The 22,175-nt window shown below is 35.6% G+C and overlaps 1 protein-coding gene across 1 annotated transcript in view; it reads left to right on the top strand.

Annotated features, from left to right (window-relative positions):
* LOC105213761 (probable G-protein coupled receptor B0563.6) overlaps positions 1-21,857 on the top strand; it is a 70,755-nt gene extending 48,898 nt beyond the window's left edge. The window contains exons 5-11 of the mRNA XM_054231665.1: positions 20,102-20,251; positions 20,309-20,402; positions 20,470-20,623; positions 20,689-20,884; positions 20,985-21,079; positions 21,145-21,297; positions 21,592-21,857. Of these exons, the coding sequence (XP_054087640.1) occupies positions 20,102-20,251; positions 20,309-20,402; positions 20,470-20,623; positions 20,689-20,884; positions 20,985-21,079; positions 21,145-21,297; positions 21,592-21,708 (959 nt within the window). The 3' untranslated portion in view covers positions 21,709-21,857. The remainder of the gene's footprint in view (positions 1-20,101; positions 20,252-20,308; positions 20,403-20,469; positions 20,624-20,688; positions 20,885-20,984; positions 21,080-21,144; positions 21,298-21,591) is intronic.
* The last annotated feature ends 318 nt before the right edge of the window (positions 21,858-22,175 follow it).

Raw genomic sequence — 22,175 nt, 5'->3', positions numbered from 1 at the left:
TTTGGAACAGCAAACGGCGCTATATTTTTCCCCGCTCTTTTGACATTTCTCTTTAGTAAGGTTTGCCATTTCATCATGGAAAGATATACAATCCAACAACGTGTCGAAATTAATAAAATTTACTACCGAAAGTCAGTGGCCTAAACTTTAAGAGCGCTACGTTCTATTTATGGTCGTCATAATCGTCCTGTCAGATCAACAATTGAGCGTCTATTGGGAAAATTTCAATCCACAGGCACAGTACAAAATGTTCCCGTGCCAGTGAGACAAAGAAGTGCCCGTAGTGTCGAGAATATTGCTGCCGCTAGCGCATCAATTGAGGAAAACTCAAATCAATCTCTCACACGTCGTTGTCAAGCGTTGAAAATATCTGTGACGCCGTTTTAGCGAATTTTGCGAAAAGATCTTGGCATACATCTTTACAACATCTAATTGACTCAAGTACTGAAGCCGCTTGACCTTGATATACAACTTGAAAAGGCTCCGGATTTTCATCGAAAAATCATCTTCAGCGATGAGCCTCATTTCTGACTGAATGGATTCGTCAATAAGCAAAATATGCGTTATTGGTCAGGCAGCATCCACAAGTACTCCATAAGTCACCATTGCATCCTGAAAAAATTAAGGTTTGGTGCGGTTTTTGGATCGGCGCCGTCATTGGGCCGTACTTTTTCCGTGATGATCAAGACTGGTAAGTTACTGTTAACAGGAATCGCTACCGCTCAAGGATAAGCGAATATTTTTGGCCCGAACTGGATGATATGGACTTGGACAATATGTAGTTCCTACCGGACGGTGCCATAAACCACACAGCGAATGTCACAATCGACTTATTGAAAAGCAAGTTGGATGAACTTGTTATCTTATGAAATGGGCTAAGTCAAGTCTATGGTCTATGCTGCAGAATTGGCTGATATTGTGTTCACCGTCTGGACCTCTGCAAGCGTACCCGTGGTGGCCATGCAAAAGAAATCGAGTTCCATACATAATGGCATCTAATATACTTACACAGGAATAAATAATTTCATTGATATCCCAAACCTTTTGTAGAGCTTTTATTGAAAAACCATTTATATATTATATCTCACGTAAGTAAGTAAGAGGCCTATTGAGTTCGTTAGACATAATTTGGAAATTCTATTTAACTATAATTCTAACATTGATAATTCGAGATTAATTGTACTCTTGGTCATATAAAACCAAATTGCCCTATTTAAACAACAGAAAAACTATTCGAGATTCATGAAACAATATCGAGTGACCATATATTCTCAAATAAAATGAAACAGTCAAATCACAAAAATCGATATCGTTAACTGTTGGATCATTACATCATCACAGTACTGCCATCTAATTTTTTAAAAGGCTTAAAGATTAAAGCGATAATCGGGTTTACGTAACCGAGGCCCAATCTGTTATCCGACATTAATTGTGAATTGTCAGGCAGCATTCCTGAAGATTTTTTGGAGTGATAATGTGATTTGATTAATTAATACAAAAGAATAAACTTTCTACACAGCGATTATCTAATTTTTTAATCTTTCTTACTCCTTTCACACATTAAACCTTGCTAATTTCGTACACTGTAAATCAACATATAGCTATCTATATTATATAATTTAATGTCAAGCAGCACTCAGCTATTTAACATGACTTAAGCTGTCCCCTTTTGTTACGTTGTTAAAGAATGACGCTGTTGCTGTACGCCGCTTTAACGAGATTTATATAGAAAATCAAATTTAATCGTGGCGCTTTCGCATGACACACACGAAATCCTTAACATAACACGCCTTGGTTACACGCTAACATTCCATAACATACTCATCTACACACAAGCACACATAGAAATATTGGAGTGTATGTGCCCCTACACTGTTCTGTGTGTGTCGGTAGGCAACTTAATTGTTTGTAGCAGCGCCAATTCAAGCGTGGCGTTGACGAAATTCGGCAATGCCGCCCACGCTTTTATACTCCCCATTGGCGAAACCAATCGAACAAGCCCACGCGCTGTTGTCACATGCTTGTCCAAATATTAACGTACCTTCACACACACAGACACACACATACGCATGAGATGCTCATGCATATGCAAACAAATGAATACGCCAAATATGAATTGTTTGCAAATCATTAAATTACTGTTATATTCATAATTTACCAATTCGTTTGATTTATCTGCGTCAGCATTTTAATGGACATTATTTCGCTTTGGCATTCACATTTCATGGAAGTGAAAAGGAATTTCAATATTTGCATAGTTTCGTATATTAATTTATAATATTTTAATGCGTCAGTTTGATGATGCACAACTGTGCGTTTACATTTAGTTCAGAGTGCAGAGTAATTAATGCCATAATTGATGGAGAAATTTGTGTCTGAACAGAGAAAATCAATTTTATGGCTCTAAACTTTGTTGATATAAAATGACTCTATAATATTGAAAATTATATTTAAATTTTTTTGTCAAATTAACTAATTGTGTCGATAATTAAGAACAATTTATGTTAACTAATTGTTCAATTAAGGTTTAATTTACATTTAAGAGTCATAAAATGAAACCCAATAGTAAAAAAGGTATACTTAATATTTAATTACTAACTAATTGAGCAATTTTTGTGGTTAATTGAACTCAATTAATGTACTAAAAAATTTAATTGCTCACTTAAGAACCAATTGAATACTATATATTTGATTTTTTTACACATGAGAAAATAATGTGATTAATTGAATTCAATTAATGTAGTAAAAATGTTAATTGCTCAATTAGGAACAAATTGAATACTATATACTTGATTTTTTCAAACAGGAGGAATGGCTAAACTTATTAAATTTAGAAAATATTATTTAGCAGATGACTGATGAATCTGTCGACTTGAAAGACATTTCTAAGTATTTGCTGTGCCAGAAAATTTATAATTTACATTGATAGACATAAAACCATTGTTTATCAGAGACAATTGATAATTATTGGGACGAAACTTTGTCAGAAATATGGAGTCAATTCTTTCATAATATTGAGCTCAATTCATCGTAAACTCATAGTTATCATCTAATTGAGCAGTTTCAGTGGTTAATTGAGCTAAATTAATCTTACACAATTTTTAATTAATCAATTGAGAACGAATTTTATTCTGTTTAGAAAATAATAGCTCAGCAAAGGATTGGAAAACCTGATGACTTCTGAGACACTACGGATTATCTGTCATGCTCCAATATCCATAATTTACATTGATCGGCTTAAAATCGTCACGAATCAGAGATATTATCACAAATAAAAGCAAACAAAAAAAATCAGCGAGCCATATCGTTTCAAATTATATTTAATAAACAATTTAGATTATAAGCGGAATCTAAACGCCTATTTTGATTTCCCCTTTGAAAGGGAAAATAGTTTGAGATTCTGGGAGGTAGAGTTGATAGTTTTTTGAGCTTGTTGATCTCTTATCGCTCATAAAATATGGCAGAATAGCTTAGAAATCAACTTATGACACTACTACATAGGAAGAACTTCAATGCTTTTTAGAAAACTTTATCAAACAACTCGATTGGTAAGGTTTAGAAAACTAATTTAAAAAAAAACTTGAAAAGTGGTGCGAAATTTTTATGCCGCTGTTTACTAACAATTTTAGTTGAGTATCGTTAAGCATATGCTGATGTAATAAATATGCGTCAACAAACTCTAACACCCTATCCTATTGACGTACTGTACATATGTACAACAAGTAATAACCACATATTTACATTTCGCACACTTGAAGGGAAACACCTGCGAAGAAGCCACAATTAAGCAGTGAAGACGACTACACGATACACAAACATAAAATTGATGTATTACAGCTACCCAGTGAGTAAAATTATATTTGAATGAATGAATAAATTATTTAATGTGAAGGATATCAAATATTGATTAACGGAATTTTATATAAAATTTATTTTTTTTTATCAATGAAAAAATACTGAGAAGTACCTTAACCGCAACCAAAAAATAGATCAAAATTTTCATACATTTTTTGCATTAAACAAATCTGGTTTTTACTTCCACTTGGGCATTTAGTTCAAGCTGTGACATATCGTTACTTAATTGTTCCTTTTCCGTTGCGGCATATCACCTAGTTAATGTGGCAATAAATCATATTTGCCATTAAAAGTTTGTTTACACGAAACGTGTGGAATATTCAAGATTTTATGGCTTTAATAAAAGCTCTCACTGTCACTAACAAATTTTTTAATGTAATGCGACAAATTTTTAAAACCAAATTTGCACATACCTCCCAAAAATATATATTGTTTTTGGTATGACCATTTGAGACCATTTCCGCTTACACCGGTGACTGGCGGATAGGCTCTAATTTGTTTCTCGTTGCCAACAAATAAATTATTTGTCGTATAAAGCACTTGAAGAGTATGTTGGTACGTAAGTCATAGATAGAAACATAAAATAAATTGGGTCAACATATGTCAACTCAACGATTAAATTAATTTTATTTGCACTAATGAATGTACACACACTCACATACATATAATACATGGGTAAATACTTGTTTGTCGGCATGTGTGTAGCATTTTTTTATTTGCCATTCAATTAGGCAAATGAGTTTTACAATTAATGTCAAATAAGTTAAACAAATTCTATGCCAGCATGCATGGCGAATAAATTGTAAATGTGTGTAAAAAATTCGGAAGTCATGTAGATATGTAAAAATGTGAAAGTGAGAGCTAAACAAAATATTCCTAAAATACGAATTTAAATATATGTAATGCTATATGAAACTCATTTACAATATGAATTTTGAAATATACCATTAGTTTATATGTATGTTTCGTCAGTTTGACGCTAAGAGGTACATGGCGTATGAGTAACATTGAATGGTTGTTCAGAGTGAAAGAGCTCATTTGAAGGCATTCTAATCTGGAATAAAATAATACTCCGAAATATTTATTATCAATTAACGATATAGAATTTTTGTTGACAATTAATATCATTCCCGAGATGAGATTAAAAAATAATAGTAAATAGATGAAGACATTAAATCACCAGATGTTATCTAAACGGGTGCTCCTTCATTAAAACAGTCATAAAAAACTCCTTAGTATTGCCTAAAAATGGACATTACTTTTGAAATACGTGATCATTGATATTGAGGTCGCGAGAGCTTCTCTCTTAAATACTAAAAATTAAATAAAGGTTACATTGTAAATATTCAATTGAGGTCTAGAAAACATAGGATCGTCCGGTAACCCATTACTTTTCATTAGTCGCATGGAAACCTATAAATTGTTCCGACACCAATTGTTTTAAGAAATTCAAGTTGGAAACATCTCAACACCTTCTCTTCATCTTTTCAACTTTCGCTAGGCTGTGATTAAAACATCTTAATGGTCCTACTTTCGGTGAACTATTGTAATGGAGTGGGATTGATATTAGCCGCTTCAACTAACCAGTTGGTTTTCTAAATTTCAAAATGGCAAACGCAATATGGCGAATTTTTAAAATGTGTCCGCCAACCAATATGGATTTAGAAGGAACGTCAAATTCGTATTTAGTGACCCCGAGAACCCCCGAGTAACGAGTTTAAAGCTATTCCGATGAAATTTTCAAAAAGCGTACAACATATTTATTTTATCCGACATTTTGAATTTTAAAATACCGACATCGGATTCGTAATCAGTGAACTGGAGAACCCCCAAGTAGAGAGTTTCGAACGAATTCAATGAATTTTTGTCAAAACCCCGATCTGATGGTGTTAAGGTGTTTAGGGTAGTCAGAAAACCGAAAAAATTAAATTAAATTTAGAAATTTTGTTTGCTTTTAAATTATGTTATTTTGCAAAAGTAATAATATGACATTATTACACAATGTTTTGACTCGAAGTCACGGAAAACTCTCTAATTTCCAAAGTTATAGCTGTTTGTGTTGACACAGTTCCAAAAAAAGGTCCTTGTGGTGACAATCATAAGTCCTTGGAGATTCATCTAAAATCAAACGGATAAGAAAAATTTGTTTCAGAAATAGATAATCCTGGTCGAAGCTTTTTGTTTCGGTGGCCTCAGGAAAATTTTTTCTAAATTTTTGGAAAAAAAATCAACAGTTATTTGGTCTTAAAAAATCGAAATTTTTGAAATACAAAAAAAGCTTCCCTCAGTCCCAGAATTATTATTTTGTATTTTAAAGCTGTATAAATTGCATTAAATTCTACAGAGCGGGTTTCGAGTTACAGTTGTCACCAGTTCATAAAGCATTGGTTTGAGAAAAACGCATTTTAAGTTTCGCCCGAGCGTTTTGAAGTGTCCGAGTGCTCTTTATGATTTGTCGAATAACTCGATAAGTAATTATCGGATCAACTTTCATTCAAATTTTCATTTTAACGAAATGCAAAAAACCAAAAATTGATTTTTTGAAAATCCTGACCACTCCTAACCCCTTAAATGGTCCTCAGATTCGACCCCAAAGACATAAGATAAACATAGTAAGAGCTCCAGGTCATAACAAAATAGTTTTTGTTTGACTGTGTAGTCTAACCTCAACCTAAATTCTATTGAATATTTTATATTATTTATATTTGCGAAACTTTAGAGGACTTCACAAGATTTGAATAAGCGAGATTTAGTCCGTTGAAAAAAAAATGTATGATATCGATGGATGATTAGATTAATTGCAAGAGAACTGCTCTCCTTAACAATCAAATGGTGAGAGGTTTCTTCATTGAATTGGCATCCCTAACCACAGTAAAATCGCAAGGTTTTCGAAAATACTCACTTAAATTGAACAATGAACATATCGCTGAAAAAATATCAGACAAACTATAACTAGTTTACTAGTTTTGTAAATTTTCAAATTAGCTACGATTGCCACCAACCCCCCTCCCAAAACCAATGAATGCTTTTACCAAAATGTAAAAACAAAAGTATTTTATTTGTATTTGTAGTCCAATTGAATTCACATGCAATGAATTCTTCATTGATTGCAATTCAACAGCTGCAGGCGGCAGCAGCAGCAGCAAGTGAGCAAGGGGCAAGTGTTGCATGAATAAAATATCGCCTGGTGGGAATTGTAAAGCTCAACAAGCTTGTGGGTCGGTGAGTCACCCTGTCAAACCAACTACCTCCATTCATTCATTGATTGCGCGCTTGCCATTTTGCAGTGGAGCTGCACAGAGAGCCTCCGAGCAAAATGGGTAAACTTTAATTAACATGGATGCGAAAGTGAAGAGCTGAAGCGAAGAGTGAGAAATAAGAATTGAATGGTTGCATTGAAAAATGCATAAAAACAAAATATGCATAGTAATGTGCGTAAATAAAAATGAGAAGGAGAAGGAAAGCAAAGAAAGAGAAGTGGTGTGTTGAAAACGGCAATCACACTTTGCGTTTGTGGCATTTATTTATTTGTTTATTTTAGTTATTTGCCTCATGCTGCTTTTCTGCACATTTCATTTATATATTTACGGCGCTTCCCTGCTGAAAACTCCATTTTTTCGCAAATGCCCCGGATGTGGAGGGGGTTTCTGGTCAAAACAGATTTTACATTCCAAGCCATTGATCAGAGTGTGGCGAATTGTAAATAACCAAAAACTGTAAATATTATCGAAGCGTTTGCGGGAGAGATGGCAAAATGAATATTGACGAGGATGGTGAGTGCGCGGCGGTTGCGTTTATGTGGCATTGAATGTGGCAACACCAAACAAAATGAGCGCATAAAAAGCATATTAAATGTGGAGTAAGGAGTACAAAGAAGACGCAGCCATGAATTTAACACAACAAAAATGGCGAAATGTGAAAGCAGCAGCAATGAAGTATTGATGGGAAAAGGACACAAAGCAGAGCGTAGCACACCAACATGCTGCCAGCAAGCAAAACAAAAGCGCCGATAGTCGCTGAAAATAATAGCATTAAACGGCAGCAGTGAAAAAGCTTGGCAAGCGATAGAGAGGAAGTGTAATCGAACGCTCTAACTAACCGCAGCGCTTGCCCGCTTTACATACTTGCGTGCAACCACACAAGCAACCATACACCGAGTCTCTGCACGTCTGCTTGCTACACGCCTGATTGCTGATACTTCTGTGCATTATAATTTATTGTGACAATTTATTACATCCCGCCTGGCGAATGGTTGCGCATTCAAATGCGAAAACAAAGCCCCTCAACACCAAGCCGTTACTATAGCTGTTGCTGAAACCGATTGCACCAATACTTCCTGCCGGCACACTCAGCCCACTCTGTATGTATGAATGTGCATGTAAGCGGGTCCTTGTTTTGTAATTTAAAGTAGCACTGCAGAAAGGACTACTTTATAGGAAATGATGCCACTTGCAAATGGTGTTGGAGTTGGTGGGTCCTTAAACGTGGCAAAGCGTGTGTTTGTGTGTTTCAGGCTATCCACGGTTTTCAGGGTCCCTTAAAAGACATAAATGACTGTATGGATGTACTAGGTCAGGAAACCAGAGATTTACAAGCAAACTATAACAGTAAAGACAGTAGTAAGAGTCTTCACAGGACCATTACCTCCATAACTAATTAACATTTGTCCTCGAGGTACGGAAAGTTAAGAAAACTCGTCTTAGCCTTGCAAAAATATATTCCTAACAGTATAAATTTTTAATATTATATTGCCTTTTTCCAAGACTCCATAGATATTTTATTTCCAAATAGTAGGAGGTAAGTCTTCACTTGGATTTCCCAGAAAGTATTCATCAGTCTTGCAGGTATCCGAGTCTCTTTAGCAAGCCTTGCAGGTTAAGCAGGTCCGTTTCCATCGCTGTCCAAATTACGTACGTGGAAATAGAGTAGGAAGTAAGTCTTCGCTTGGATTTCTCAGAGAGTATTCATCAGCCTTGCAGATATCCGAGCCGCTTTAGCAAGCCTTGCAGGTTAGGATATTAAACCAAACATCACCTCAATCGCGAAGATCCGAAATATGGTCCGTTCCTCCGCAGTCTGGGATACGTAGCTAGAATGGACCCGGAATTTTATACAGCCAAGGACTTCCTACCCAGCAGTATTTACAAATTATTCCAAAAAAGTTTTCTGTAGCTAGAACAACAACAACGTCCACACTCTGGTGGACTTATATTTGAGTTTCAGCAAAATTCGTACGTTCTGAGAAATGTTCACGCGATAATTCTTGGTTCTCTCGCTAGCTAAAAAAAGAAACGACCTATCTCAATCTAGCCTAACTCACTTCATTCCATTCTATCCCATATTATTATTATCACATTTGCCGAACCTAACCTAACTTAGTACTTTATAGTGTGACCTACTCTCTAATTCTCCAAACAACTCTAACCACCTTAGTTTAATTGCCATTTTCCAACACCCGTTACACACGAGCGCTCTGTTCATAGCAGCGCTTCTATTGCTATGACATAGTGCTCTTATAAGCTGCATATTCGCACATTTCACTCTCTCTCTTTGCAATAATTGGTACCTTTTGTTCCGCGCCAAATGGTGTGCAGGGTATAACGGAAATTCCCACGAAGATGTTGTATTTTGATTTATGAATCGTATATGCCAATGTGCGAGCATGAATTGTTATGCTCCACTTCCAGGAATATGCGTTACCCACACCAACAACAACGCATTAATGGACGCACACTCGACTGGATTTGGTTTGGGATTGTAACGCTGAGAGAGTATATACGAGTATGTACTATGTAACGAATCTATACGACTACTTATTTCATTGAAGGATTTGCATTAAGTCGTTGCAGGTGTTGTGCCACGCTGTTTGGCATAGCGGTATTTAATCATATTACAGGAAAGCTCTAAAATGCCAGAGTTTGAGGTCGTTGAACTGCGACGTATAATGAAAGTATTTATGAAGTGAATTAATTTCATTTTAAGTACAAATGTAGTCGTAAATTGTATTCGTCACTTACTCACATATATTTTATTTACAATGCTTAACGTAAATATTTGCTGAAATATTTTGTTGCCAGTGGATTTGTAGATAAATTTGTCGCTGGTTGCAAGTGTCATCATGATTTATGGAGTCTTAATCTAATGGTGGTTAAATGTGGCAATTTTGTTGGTATGTCATACTTAACGACACGAAATACTTTAAGCAGATAATTTCAAATAATTTAATAATAAACGTTAAGCAATGCCAAGTTAAAGCTTTTGTAGAAAAGGGGAAATCAGTTTATGAAGACTCATTGTCGGTTAAATCAAAAGCTCACACAATAAAGAGACACAATATTTTTTTAATATGGTAGGGATTAACTTGTGGAAAGACATCGGTGTGACCAATACATATTTAACTCAAAATTTTCAAGAACTCGTTCTCAGAATCAACCGTACGAAAGTAAGACTTTGAAAAGAGATTCCACGAATTTTCAAGCCTTTAACAACAAGATCCATACAAAATATTCTAATAAGATTGGCTTATGCTAGTAGCGGAAAAAGCTCAGAAAGTAGAAAGAAAGGTTGTCAAATATCTCCTATTTTTGTCATTTGACCATGGAGTTCCCTAACGCCGAAATTCGCGCTGTTTTAAAGGGTTCCTTCGTTAAAGGCAAATCCGCTAGAGAAACGTTCCGTGATATTAATGGTGTTTTGGGGGATGGTACTCTATCACTTCGAACTCCAGAGGAATGGTTTCGACGATTCAGAGCGAGTGAAAATGATATGGATAAGCCAGCCGACGGAAGACCTGTGACGACAAATACCGAAATCATGGAAAACATCGAGTTAGACCGGCATGTGGGAGTTAGTCACCAAACCATTTTAAACCATCTGCAGAAAGCTTGATGTTTGGCTGCCGCATGATTTGACGCAAAAAAACCTTCTGGACCGAATCAACGTCTGCGATATGCTGCTGAAACGAAACAAACCCGTCGCATTTTTGTGGATAGTGACTGGCGACAAAAAATAGATCACATGCGACAATATCAATTGAAAACGGTCGTGGTCGAAGCCCGGTGAATCGTCCCAAACAGTGGTCATGCCGGAATTGACGGCCAGGAAGGTTTTGCTGTGTGTTTGGTGGGATTGACAGGGAGTCATCCACTATGAGCTGCTCCCATAACGCTCCCAGACGCTTAATTCTACCATCTACTGCGAACAACTGGACCGCTTGAAGCAGACGATCGACCAGAAGCGTCCAGAATTGGCCAACAGGAAGGGTGTAGTGTTCCACCAGGACAACGACAAACCACACACTTCGTTGATTACTCGTCAGAAGCTACGGGAGCTCGGATGTGAGGTTTTATCGCATCCACCATATAGCCTGGAAATAGCGCCAGGTGATTACGACCTGTTCCATGACAAACGCCCTTGTAAAGATGAACTCAAAAGAGGCTTGTGAAAAGTCGCTGTCCGAGTTCTTCGCAAATAAGGAGAGGGGCTTCTACGAGGGGGGTATTATGAAGTTGCCGTCTAGATGGAAACAGATTATCGAACGAAACGGCGCCTATTTGAACTAAAACCGATCACTGTAACACTTTTTATAAAGCATTGAATAAAGAGCAAAAAGGCGGAAGATATTTGACAACCTCATATTTATATAATTCACACTTCTCCCCTCCAATAATACAAACTTGAAAACACTTATTGGCATATAAGCTCACATTATTGAAATGTATGATATTCATACATACATCATTCGGCAATAAGTCACTTACGATCATCAATTCACCATTTCACCCTGAAACAATTTCGCAATTTGTATGAAATGTCCAAAATAATTTTCAAACACACTTTTCATTTTTATTACAATATTATTTATTGCATTTCAATAAATCGTGCGACCATATTTGCTATTTGTATTGTAACTATACATGTGCATTCAGAAATGTTTACATGATTGTTTGCATATAAATACATACATATATACACTTGTAAAATCATACTTTTGTACAATATTCCGCTTTAAATTTGAAACAAGCATCCGAACATGATGTCAACAGAGCGTTTCAAGTTCAGAGCATAAATCATATGTATGTTTACAAAAATGCTTGAATGGTGGTTTAGACGGAATGTCAAAAGGTTGTGTTTTATTTTCCGTTATTTTACAAACATATATACTGTATATAAAATACAATTGTAGAGGTTTGAAAGATGTTTGATATGCGCTATTTAAACTAGTAGGTAAAGGTCAAAATTTTGGGGAAAATTTTGATTTTCTGTAGAGGTATGAAGCCATATTTTGTATTGATACTTGGTATACGACTTGCGATTAAATAAGATTTCGATTTTTTGACCGACTTCAACATATGTATATAACCCCTTAAAATAATCTGAAAGTTTGATTTTGTCAAAAAATACTTTCGACAAGTCTTCTTGTTTTACAATTTCATGGAAAGCCTATAATACAGACAACCTTGAAAGTCAAAAGCGAGTTTCTTTTATAAATGGTGTTAGTTCAGAATGGGTCTCTCTTCTATATTGTCTATGAATATCGAGCTTTAGCGAATCGAAAGCCAAAAACGATTATATAATGAAATTAAAGAGTCCTAATGCCTCACAATCCTAATAGGACCATATAAAATCGCTGATTGGGTACTTGGCTGAGGTTGCCTCTGATTTTTGTTGAACTCCATGAGGTTATGTGACAAATGGAGGGTATACAAAAGAGTTGTGCCAATTTTCTCAGGGAGTAACCATAAAAGAATCGAAATTATATCTTTCAAGTTTTATTAAACTTAGATTTGAGTTAGTAAAAATAGTTTATATCGATGATTTGTTAAAAAATGAGGGCTACTAAGCTAATTTTCGGAATCACCTTTTTCTAAAGGTCCTCTACGGGCTATGATGATTTTAGGAACTCATGCTAACTGAACCTAATTAAGGCATGGGATCTGAATCCACATACAACTTGCTACTTTTTTCGCTTTACATACATTTTTTAGAAAGAAAATATTAAACTTTTGACCGATAAAATCTATAAATTGTATATAAAATAGTTGAAATTATAAAAAAATCACACTAGATGGATATGGATTCAAAACTATAATTATTCTCTAAGGAGTCTCTACGTATAAGTCTCTGAGTATATCACGTGTTTGATTCCAAAATAGAATTTCTGAGAATCCTAAACTGGCCTAACCGTTTCATATGCATAACTAATTTGTCTAATATTCATCAATTAATTTTATTAATTAAACCAAATTCATTTTATGCTCGAATATTTAAAAAATATTAAGCAGCAAATTTGTTACATATGTATATAATACATATATTTTTATAAATCCAATGCCAGCCTGCCCGCATATTGATAAAATTTCTAATTATGGTTATTATTTTTCGCAAAAATTTTCCCATTTACAATATTTTCCACCAAAAACCAACAAAAGTGGCCGCGCATTTAATTACGCTAATTAAATGTGGCTGAAAGTTGATTCGGCCAATGAAGGGCGCGTACAGCTGAACCAACGGCTGACCCAGTAAAAGCAATTTATTTGGTAAAATACCAACTTTAATGCCATAATTTTTAATAGTAGCTGCGTGTGAAAGCTGCACACTCAAATAACACAACAACACTGGCTAAAAGGTCTGCGCTTTTTATTCGCACATAATAATGAAATGTTGCAAAATCAGAGACGCCATGCGCCCACACTGACACTGGCTTTCACGCAGTATTTACAAAATGGCTAAATGGAAATATTAAAATCCCATAACGGTAAATCATTTCGTATTAACACGTTATGAAGTGTGGGTGAGAGGGGTTCAGCAATTATATAATACTGAGTACACACCTACAATATATATTTATTAAATGCTATGTTACATTCATTTGCTGCAATTAAGTCTAGTCCGTTTTCATTCAAACGGTTTTTTCTTCATAACACCGTTATGCGTTCAATTTCAGCCGTTATTTGCACAATGCTTCGATCTTTAAATGACAATTTGTACTTTTGAAATAAATACATTTCAGCGCAAATATTTAATCGCAATTACTGATAATCAAATTAATAAAACATCGGAAACGTGGAAAAAGTTCAGCAACTGTACGTACAGTTTTTACTGCTGTCGCATACAGTTAATTGACTAATTGGCTGGAATTGAGTTTGGCAGCCATGGTGTTTGCTCAATTTGTACACTTTTTTTTGAACAAAAATTAGCAAACATTTTAATTTGATTAAATCTGTAATTTGACGCCGAAAAAATTTGCCTTTTAATACCAAGTAGACATCGGAAGAGAAGGACGATGTGACCAAAGATGCTTTCTATGAGCGCCTAGAACGCACCTATGAGCGCTGCCCCCGCCACGATGTCAAAATCGTGCTTGGCGATTTTAACGCCAGGGTGGGTAAAGAAGGTGTCTTTGGCACAACAGTCGGAAAATTCAGCCTCCATGACGAAACATCGCCAAACGGCCTGAGGCTGATCGACTTCGCTGGGGCCCGAAATATGGTTGTCTGTAGTACCAGATTCCAGCATAAAAAAATTCATCAAGCAACGTGGCTGTCCCCTGATCGAAACACGCGCAATCAAATCGATCACGTTGTGATAGACGGAAGACATGTCTCCAGTGTTTTAGACGTGCGTACGCTCCGAGGACCAAACATTGACTCAGACCATTATCTAGTAGCAGCAAAGATACGCACTCGCCTCTGTGCAGCAAAGAACGCCCGTCAACAAACACAAGGAAGGTTCGACGTCGAAAAGCTGCAATCACAACCGACAGCCGAACGATTTTCTACTCAACTTGCACTCCTGCTCTCTGAGAGCACTCATCAGCATCTCGGTATAAGGGAGCTGTGGAACGGCATCTCAAACTCATTGCATACCGCTGCAGCCGAAACAATTGGTCTCCGGCAACGCCAAAAAACCAGTTGGTACGATGAGAATTGTCGTTCCGCAGTGGAGAGAAAACAGACTGCCTACCTCGCAACGTTGCGATCGACCACAACACGTTCGGGGTGGGATAGATATCGAGAACTGAAGAGGGAAGCGAGACGCATTTGCAGACGTAAAAAGAAAGAGGCCGAAATGCGTGAGTATGAAAAGCTTGAAAAGCTGGCCGACATGGGTAATGCTCGAAAATTTTATGAAAAGATGAGGCGATTAACAGAAGGTTTCAAGACCGGAGCATTATCATGTAGGGACCGAAAAGGTAATCTGGTAACGGATGTCCAGAGCACACTAGGATTATGGAGGGAACACTTCTCCGACCTGCTCAATGGCAGTGAAAGTACAACACCAGGAGATGGCGAACCCGATTCCCCAATCGATGACAATGGAATAGATGTTCCATTACCCGACCATGAAGAAATTCGAATAGCAATTACCCGCTTGAAGAACAACAAAGCGGCGGGGGCCGATGGATTACCGGCCGAGCTATTCAAATACGGCGGCGAAGAACTGATAAGGTGCATGCATCAGCTTCTTTGCAGAATATGGTCGGAAGAAAGCATGCCTGACGATTGGAATCTCAGTGTGCTCTGCCCAATCCATAAGAAGGGAGACCCCACAATCTGCGCCAACTACCGTGGTATAAGTCTCCTCAATATCGCATATAAGGTTTTGTCGAGCGTATTGTGTGAAAGACTAAAGCCCACCGTCAACGAACTGATTGGACCTTATCAGTGTGGCTTTAGACCTGGAAAATCCACAATGGACCAGATATTCACCATGCGCCAAATCTTGGAAAAGACCCGAGAGAGAAGAATCGATACTCACCATCTTTTGATCGATTTTAAAGCTGCCTTCGATAGCACGAAAAGGAGCTGCCTTTATGCCGTGATGTCTGAATTTGGTATCCCTGCAAAACTAATACGGCTATGTAAGCTGACGTTGAGCAACACCAAAAGCTCCGTCAGGATCGGGAAGGACCTCTCCGAGCCGTTCGATACCAAACGAGGCTTCAGACAGGGTGACTCACTATCGTGCGACTTCTTCAATCTATTGCTGGAAAAAATAATACGAGCTGCAGAACTAAATAGAGAGGGTACAATCTTCTACAAGAGTGTACAGCTCCTGGCGTATGCCGATGATATTGATATCATCGGAAGCAACAACCGCGCCGTTTGTTCTGCGTTTTCCAGACTGGATAAAGAAGCGAAGCGTATGGGTCTGGTGGTGAATGAGGACAAGACGAAATATCTCCTGTCATCAAACAAACAGTCAGCGCACTCGCGTCTTGGCTCCCACGTCACTGTTGACAGTCATAACTTTGAAGTTGTAGATAATTTCGTTTATCTGGGAACCAGCATTAACAACACCAACAATGTCAGCCTTGAAATCCAACGCAGAATCACTCTTGCCAACAGGTGCTACTTTGGGCTGAGTAGGCAATTGAAAAGTAAAGTCCTCTCTCGACGAACCAAAATCAAACTCTATAAGTCGCTTATTATTCCCGTCCTGATGTATGGCGCTGAAGCGTGGACGATGACAACATCCGATGAGACGACTCTTGGGGTTTTCGAGAGAAAGGTTTTGCGCAAGATTTATGGTCCTCTAAACATTGGCAACGGCGAATACCGCAGACGATGGAACGATGAGCTGTACGATTTATACGACGACATTGACATAGTTCAGCGAATAAAAAGACAGCGGCTACGCTGGCTAGGTCATGTTGTACGGATGGAAGAAAACACTCCAGCTCTGAAAGTATTCGATGCAGTACCCGCTGGAGGAAGCCGCGGAAGAGGACGACCTCCACTCCGGTGGAAAGACCAAGTGCAAAGTGACCTGGCTTCACTTGGTGTTTCCAGTTGGCGCCAAAAAGCAAAAAAGAGGAATGAGTGGCGCGCTCTGGTGGATTCGGCTATAATCGCTTAAAGCGGTTCCTACGCCAAATATATATATATATGTAGACATCGTATTTATTTTTATACTCTCGCAACAAAGTTGCTAAGAGAGTATTATAGTTTTGTATAAAAAAACTTCAGGAACTACTCGACCGATTTCAATGAAATTCGGTATATAATATTTTCTGGGCGAAATCGGTTCACAATGACGAATACTTCCAAAATAACTCAATTTTGTATTCGATAGGATTCCATCACTTTATAATATATACATTAAGAACCAATGGAGATAGCAGAATAAAAGTTTACAGAAATGTTGTATTTGATGTGTGGCATAATTTGTGGAACAATTGTCGAAATCGATAGCGTACATGAAGAACTCAGTGCGTTTGGGTAATTTTTCACTGAAAATATAGGTAAATCTCTCAGATATTTTAATTAAATTCAGATGGAATCTTTTTCTTCTAATAGTGTGTCTCTCTACCTAATTATAGGTTTTTCAAAAATACGGTGGACTTTATTCCGCATATATCGGTTAATTTGTGAGATATCTTAGCTAAATTAAACAAGCGTATAGTCTTGGATATAGTGTGATGATGGTGAAAATTAGTGAAATCGGTCCAGAAATTACCTCAGCCCTCATATACTATGATGATGATTTTCGTTATTCTATTGGACTTTATGCTGAATATATGGGTCAAATTGCGTGTTATATTTATAAAATTACATGAATAAATTGCGAGAATTGCAAAATGTTAATAATAATTAAGGTATCTCTAATATTGATCCATATAAACGGGATAAAATCATCCTCAGATACAGAAAATTAGTATATTAACCCGGTACTGGCCAGAACTTTTTACGTTTCAGATTTTTCTGAAATAAAATACACCTATGTATTTTGGCCCCCTAAGCACGAAAATTAAATCTGTTTTACGATTAATTATATTCAATATTTAACTTTTCCGGAAAATGGAAAAAAAACAAGTGTTTGTAGTTTTATAGTGTAATTTTCAAGTTATTTATGAAAATATAGGGATAAATTTTGCGCGATTATAGAACCAAAGTTATAGTTCTTTATAGCGTGCTACGTCTCTAAGGCAAACAAACGAAATGGAACTTTGAGCTCGATTATCTCGAAATTCTATTTTATGAAAACTGCCTTAACGGTGAGCATGATTTCTCGAAAGCCATTTTACTGATTGTTCGGAAAATTTTCAGGTGTTGTTTATATTAACAATGAATGAAGGAAATTTAATTTGGAAAGAAATTAATATGTTTTGGAAAACTAAATTTTGAGCATATCAAAATTCGACATTTTTGAAAAAGTGGACGCAATTTTCGTTTATAATTTTTTAATCAAAATTCTTTATTCACGACCGAAAGAATACTAGAAAATAACAGTTTTTGTTCGTTCATGTATTTGAGATAAGCTATTTTTAATTTATCGTGCTCACCGTGTGTAAAAACGAGGCGTTACCGAACATGGACCTTGAACGTCACAATTCACCGAATTTTCTAATAAAATTTTTTCTACAAATATGTCAAAATATGTACTACTTGACATTATGAAAGTCGTTTGGAAATATGTAATGTAAAATACCAAAAAAACTCGTAAATTTTCACACGCCGATAGGTGTATAACCCCTTAATTAAATATAGACAAATTTATTCCGATTGCATTCATGCTTACGAACTTATGTATGTCAAGCTGTTCACCAAATTTTCTACTCTTAATGCTTGCACTATCTTTTCCAAAATCAATTAATTGAAAATGCGATATTAACTTTCTTGAAAGAAGTATTACAAAATTATATGTAAGATACCCTTTCAATTGCATCAAATAAATACTCCCAATTCCCAAAAAAACTATATTACCTATCATATAAAAATTAATTGCAGCATGTCACACACCTGTAGCGACTATATCACCTACTCTATTACATAGGTGGGTAAACACATAGTTCACTTAATTGAAAGGGTATAAACTTTGCACGTTGGACATAACAATGGAAAAGGCCTTGCAAGTTCGTAAATTTGTGTATATATGCAACGAACTGCGGCTGCAACAAACAGCCGTCAGACAATACCAACTCAACAAAAGACAGCAAAAGCGGCATGAAGAAGAAGTTATGAGAATAAGCTTTCTAACATATGCAACGTGTCTACCAAAAAAATATTGCTTTTCCTATAGTTTCTGGTCTATGAAAGAAGAAGAAGCTAGAAGAGTCAGTCAGCCAGCCATGTGCCACATGTGTCGTTGTGAGCACGAGGCTGCCACATTTGTTGCTTTGTTTTTTATTTTTATTTAGTTTGTATTCATGTGGGAATCTGTGAATATTTGTGTGGCCATTGGAAGGCGTTGAGATTTTTACTGTAATTGCCCGAAATTGTGGTAAAGTGTGGCATCATCAATCAAGTAAGAATTGTTGCAAGCTGTGTAAGATTTATAAGTGTGCTACAAAGTTAGCAAGAGTAAGCGCTTTCGTTGGTCCTTGTAGGGAAAATTTACTTGTTCTGAAGTCTCCGCCATAGCGTGCTGCTCAGAATTTAGTTATTTATAAGAAATTTTATTAAAAAAATTAGAACCAAAAATTACATAATTTGATCAATGTTTTATTTCAATTGATCTTGATTCTTTTGACCGATCGAGAAAACATTGTTCAGATTCTATTATTTAACCGATTCGATCCCATTGTACTCACTTGGGTAAAGAAAAAATGGTACTGAAAACCCATTTGGGTTCAGAAAAAAATCTTCTAATTTTTTTACCCAAGCGAGAGCAATAGGATCGAATGGGTTAAGAAATTCTCAATTGTGAAAATAAAATCATTAAATTATTTTCATGACATTAATTAAATTAATATTAAAAAAAATTGATTTTCAATTTCAGTTTAAATTGTTTGAAAACGAATATTGCAAAAAACTCCTTTTTTTCATAAACTTTCCTAGAGGGTATATATATGGAACTAAATATATGAGTTTTTGACTTTGACTTGCACTCTTTCCTTCCTTTATTTGTGTGTATTCACGTTTCCATTGTTTGTTTTGTTTGTATGCAACCAATAAATACTGAGGCACAGGAAATCTAATAACAAATGCAATAAATTACAGGCCTCCTAGTATTAAATAATCATATTGAAGTCAAATCTTTCTCTTTTGTTTCTATGTCAACTCATTTCCATTCATCAAGGAATGTAGTGACAAAGCATAAATTCAAGTGAAATTACAGTTATAAATAGTAAAAAGCTTCCATGTGATAGTGTCTTAAGATTATACAGACTTTAAAGTTATACAGACTTTCAGAGTTTAATAAAAAAAATTATATAGAATTTATAAATATTTTTTCCAAAGTTTTTACATACCTGTATAATGCTCGAATAAACCGTTGTTAATAAAATGTTCCTCAATTACAGCCTACTCCACCGCAGCATTGTTAGCCATCGTATTCGCCATACCATTCGGAATGCGTATGCTGGTGCATAAGGATCGCGGACGTTGGGAAGAGTTCGGACCGGCTTTCTATACAGCACATCTAGAGCTGTTTCTCGGCAATGGTTGTTTAGGTAAGAGAATTATATTAATAAAATAAATAACTCAAATAAAAATATAAATATTTGCAGGTGTGGGTGTAATGATGCTGCTAGTGTTAACCATCGAGAGATATGTCTCAGTGTGTCATCCAGGTTTTTCACGTCCGGTCATGGGACCGCCTGGGTGAGTTAGATGATTTGATATAGATCTTAAATATAATTTTATGTATAAATTATAACTACTTTTATAGCATTGTTGTGTTCCTAACCACTCTGGTTACATTCATCATTTACACGCCAAGCGTGTTTCGTGGTGTCCTAGTCAAATGTATATTACAAACAGATGGCAACTATGTTTACTTTCGACGTGATAACAATGAATTCCTAAAAACGCTTTTTTACTCGGTAAATATGTTAGAACTCGAAATTTATTGATACGAGTTCTAAATTTATTATTTTTTCTTCCAAAGGTCTACAAGGTAATGCTCGAGGTGATATTCAAACTAATACCAACCGTATTAATTGCTGGCTTAAATATGCGCATTATGTTGGTGTATCGAAAGACTTGTCAACGACGACGTGAGATGCTCATTTCACGTTCGAACTGTGTACGCGATGAGGATCCAAGAAAATTCGCTGAAGAACGAAGATTATTCTTATTGCTAGGTAAGTCATGGGTGCAGTGGTTTTAGCAAGAAGTGAGGTTAATTTATTGTAATTATTCATGAGTTATTTTAATGCTTGATCCTTCAATATATTTTTTTAGGTAGCACATCCATATTGTTCCTCGTTTGCGTATCTCCCATGGCCATTGTACATATGACGATTGCTTCCGAAGTACTGCCGAACTTTTCATTTCAGGTGCGTGGCTGTTCCAACCTCTCGAAAATCTATATATTTTTTAAAATTAATTTTTTTTCTCGCAGGTGTTTCGAGCATTGGCTAATTTAATGGAACTTACAAACTATTCTATAACATTCTACATATATTGCCTATTCAGTGAGGATTTTCGAAACACGCTGATACGCACTATAAAATGGCCTTGGGTTAGAACGAAATTGTGTCACCATGTCGATGAGGTGGGTTGAAATTATATATAGTATGCAGTATTAATCATAATTTTATTAGTAAATTATATAAAATGATCGAGTCATCTTATATTGATTAATTGGGTTAAGAGGGAATACAAATTCAAATAAAATTCATAAAAATATTTACCAATATAATTAGTATAATTCAAATGAATTCTATTCACTGGAAAATTAAAATTTTATATAATTTAATATTATAATTAATAATAATTTGCCGTTAAGGATGTTTAAGCACTTGACTTATATACCATAAAAAATATATTTTAATATTTTTTCTTACAGATCTCAAATGCCAGAGCAACGCCGTTAATGCATTTCAACAAAATCGCATTACGTAATCACCATATAACGACGACATCGGGTGTGTGTACCGGCATGGGCCGATCAAGTAGTATTTGATTTGTTATATACGTGGCAATGTAATAAAAATTATTATATGCATGTATTATATATGGTAAATATACGATCGAATGTAATTATGATAAATCCTATAAAAGTTGAAATATAAGTAAATAATTCAAAAGGTGGAAAAAAAGTATTAAAAAAATATTAAAAAATTAAAAAATAAAATTATAAAAAAATAAATAATAAAAAAATATTTAGTAAATTGCTTATAAATAAATAAATAATTGTTGAATAGTAATATATAATATTATTTAATAAATGTACAGTACTTAATTCCTAATGATGTTGATAGCTTAAGAATTATATTAAATTCTTTTTGTTGATATTACAACGCTCAGCGTAAATTAGATGTTATTCATAGAAATTTAATTATGAAATCACTTCGGTCAAATGGAGTCAATGAAAAACGCTTAGCATTTAAAACTATTTAAACAATGAAGAAATATATACATACAAACATT

Source organism: Zeugodacus cucurbitae, chromosome 5 (assembly GCF_028554725.1).
Source record: "Zeugodacus cucurbitae isolate PBARC_wt_2022May chromosome 5, idZeuCucr1.2, whole genome shotgun sequence".
Classification (NCBI taxonomy): Eukaryota; Metazoa; Arthropoda; class Insecta; order Diptera; family Tephritidae; genus Zeugodacus; species Zeugodacus cucurbitae.
This window is presented reverse-complemented; position numbering and strand designations above follow the sequence as displayed.